This window comes from Zychaea mexicana (assembly GCF_025766255.1).
Source record: "Zychaea mexicana strain RSA 1403 chromosome Unknown BDB00scaffold_250, whole genome shotgun sequence".
Classification (NCBI taxonomy): Eukaryota; Fungi; Mucoromycota; class Mucoromycetes; order Mucorales; family Lichtheimiaceae; genus Zychaea; species Zychaea mexicana.
In genome coordinates this window covers 3,326-6,551 of record NW_026516913.1, presented here as the reverse complement: position 1 = coordinate 6,551, position 3,226 = coordinate 3,326, and the positions used below count along the sequence as shown (strand labels likewise).

Here is a 3,226-nt window from a genome sequence, read left to right as displayed (position 1 = left end):
TCTGAGACGATTCTTAGTCGGAATCGTCTTGGGTTTTGACGACTCCGATTGGATTCGATTCCGATTCTTCGATTCTGATGTGGATCCCTAGCTATAGACTAGGGCCTTTTCTATAGGGAACGTTTATCCAGGTCAGTGAATGATTCAGTGGAAAAGAGGCTACTTTTTATTTTCCCAGCCCAGCCAGCCTTGATATACTGCTGGGCCTAATAAGCTTTGTACAACCCAGGCCGGGGCCCAGGTTCCTTGACTAAATGCTACCTAGTCAGTAACATTCTTCCCCTCTAATATTAAGGAGTATAATTTACAACGATCAGTGAATACAGTAATATAATAATAATGGGAACAGGGAAGTGTATGATGGGGTGGAGGTGATAGGGTTTACAGATTTTTAAATTTGGGGGTACTTGGGTGTCATGAGAAACATCGGGGGTACTTAGGTACTATGAGGAAAATCATAGGGGTAGGAGAATAAACATGCATTGATACTGTGGGGGTGAAGGTATTAGCGGTGACCTAATGTGAAACACCGCTGTAAAATTTTTACAAACATTGAGCAGGGGTATACCACTTCCTTGCTTCTTTTTCTAGTTGCATATTTATCTACTTCTAGTCCTTGCCTTTACTTGTTTCCTTATCAACCAATGTCCGTCTTTACTTCATACCTTAGTACCACTACCTATACTGGTGGTCTTGCTCAACCTGCCTTTGCTTGAGACTGCATTGGTCACACTTACATCACTAGTCATGTTACCAATTTGCACCCAGTGATTTCGTATCGCTTTGAACGTCCAGCTAATGTCTGCCAGCATTGCTTCTGTTTCTCACGGATCTGCTTTAACTTTATGCCCGATGGTGGCTTGTATGATGTGGAACAGTCGCCACACTACTGTGATCAGTGCAGACTCAATAAGAGAGGTTACTGTGCTGATCAACAGTACCTCCTAGGTAAGGATGTTCCCTGTAGTCATATATGGCTCCTAGAGCATTGTTGAACCTTTAAAAAAATTCGTAAGTTCTTAACTTACGAAGTGCTTCTTTTTATGGTTCTTTTTCAAAGAAGAAAAAGGTTCTGAATTCTCAACCAAAATTTTAATTTTGGGTATTGCAGAATTCACAGATATTTGTTTTTCTATAAATTTTTTTTTAATTTTTTGTCTTAGCAAAAACTATTATCCGAAAAAAATAATTATTTTTTTCAAAGAAATTAAAAATTAATTAATTAATTTTAATTTCGAAATGATACATCTTTTTAAGAAATTAACTTTAAAGATTTTTATTTATTAATGATGCTCCTAGGCCAGAACATTCTTGTTGGTCCTGAGCTGCAGGTGCCTTCTTGGTATTTGTCCTGGGTCTTCCAGTCTTGGTGCAATTGTGAGCCAATAGGTTTGGTCTACTCCTTGGGCCAATTGCGTTCTAGTAGTGAGGTGTACCCTACCTTGGCTCCTCCTAAGTCGCCACTTTTGGTCCTACTGGTGGTGTCCTAGATTTAGGTACCTTTGGTCCTGTTGTCTTTCAGGCTAGCCCTCCTAGTTCTGTTCGGTCTAGTGGTGGCTCAGTGGCTTCTGGCAGCGGCTCAGTTGCAGTTCCTGGTAGCTTGCGTCGTTCTAGTTGTTTGACTAGTGCTCATATTTGTCCTTTAGTAGAGACTGATGATGAGGTTGAGTATACTGAAGAGGTGGATGAGCTGGCTAGTGATGAAACTGACTACCAGCTCCGCCTTGGGTCCATGTCACCTCTTGAGGGCTCCTTGGGTGCACCTGAGGTTACTACCACAGGGCATACCCCTCCTACTCCCTTGGTGTCTCTGCTAAGCTCCCCTAGGTCTGCTCGTTCGGATTTTATGTCTCCTGTGACATCGCCTGGACTATATGGAGCAACCACAAGACCCTAGGTCTCCTAGTGTTCACTAGCAACAGCAACAGCAACAGCAAAATCCAGGTATCCCTCCCCCTCCACATCGTGTGGACCTCTTCCCTGGTTTACAGGATCAAGATCGTTTGGGTCGGCCCTTGGTGGTCCTGATGCTGCCACCTGGTATGCCGTATCGCCTGTCTTGGGTCGATGATGGTGTGGTTGATGTAATTCCTTTGTGAAGTCTATCTTCATAGTTTTGAATAAAAACTTGACAATTGTCTAAGTTCTTGAGTGGTTCCTATGTAGCATCATGAATTGGATAGCCTAACCATTTGACTAGATACTCGATGCGTCGTTTGTAAGTTCTCTTGTCAATGATAGCTTCAAATTCATACTCGGGTTCGCCTTCAATAACTAAAGGTGGTAGTCGTGCCGGGGTCCGGTGATCTTGACTTTGAGTGTACAGCTTGAGCGTTCGAACATGGAATACATTGTGTGCCTTGATATTTGTTCGGAGCTTGAGACGATAAGATACCTTACCAATGCATTCAGTAATCTTATAGGGACCTGTGTACTTGGCTGCAAGCTTCTTCTAGGCTGATCATAGGAAGTTATGTGGATTAAGGTATAGTTGATCCACAAGTACTTCTTGTCTAAATTCGAATTCAACGTCACGCCTATGTGGGTTGGCATACTGCTCTTGCCTGGCTGCAGCAGCCTTGATATTGCCGGTTACGTGTTCACCGATCGTCTTAAGTCTTGACTCAAGGTGCGCCACAGCTTCGTTACTTGAGTTAGATTCCAGGTAACTTGGGGTGAGGACATGACGACCTAAGTCACAGTAATATGGAGTCATCTTGATTGACGCTTGGTATGTATTCTTGTATGTATGCTCCACAACTAGTAGCTATACATCCTAATCCTATTGATCGAATGCAACATAATGGCGTAAAAGATCTTCAAGTATTCGGCTCACTCTTTCGGTTTGACCATCAGTTTCTGCATGTTGCGCGGTTGACAGTTTACGCTTAGAGGTTTAATCAATAATTTAGTGATTACAAAAAATTCTTAAATTTTTATCAATCACTAGATTATTAAAAGTGTATATATCTTTTTATATTTATTTAAATATGAACAACAACAACAAACAACAACATTGACATATTCTTGTTTTTTCCTAATAGTAGAAAATACTCAAAATTATTATTTTGATGTATTTTTTCAGAATATCAAAAAATAAAAACTTTATTTTTTAGATATTTAAAGAGAAGGATAAATACAAGTATAAAATCTTGAGGTCCACCAAAGTCCACCTGGGTCCACCATTTTTTAAAATCCCGATAGCAGGACCACAGTGATATCCAGC

At 40.9% G+C, this 3,226-nt stretch overlaps 1 protein-coding gene across 1 annotated transcript; it reads left to right on the top strand.

Annotated features, from left to right (window-relative positions):
* Positions 1 to 845: 845 nt before the first annotated feature.
* Positions 846 to 2,212, top strand: BDB00DRAFT_943857 (uncharacterized protein; the record flags this gene model as incomplete). The annotated part of the gene is made up of 3 exons (XM_053129468.1): positions 846 to 948; positions 1,300 to 1,425; positions 1,458 to 2,212. 3 exons carry the CDS (start codon positions 846 to 848, stop codon positions 1,895 to 1,897), a joined length of 669 nt encoding a protein of 222 aa, XP_052972197.1. The 3' UTR covers positions 1,898 to 2,212.
* Positions 2,213 to 3,226: the final 1,014 nt, after the last annotated feature.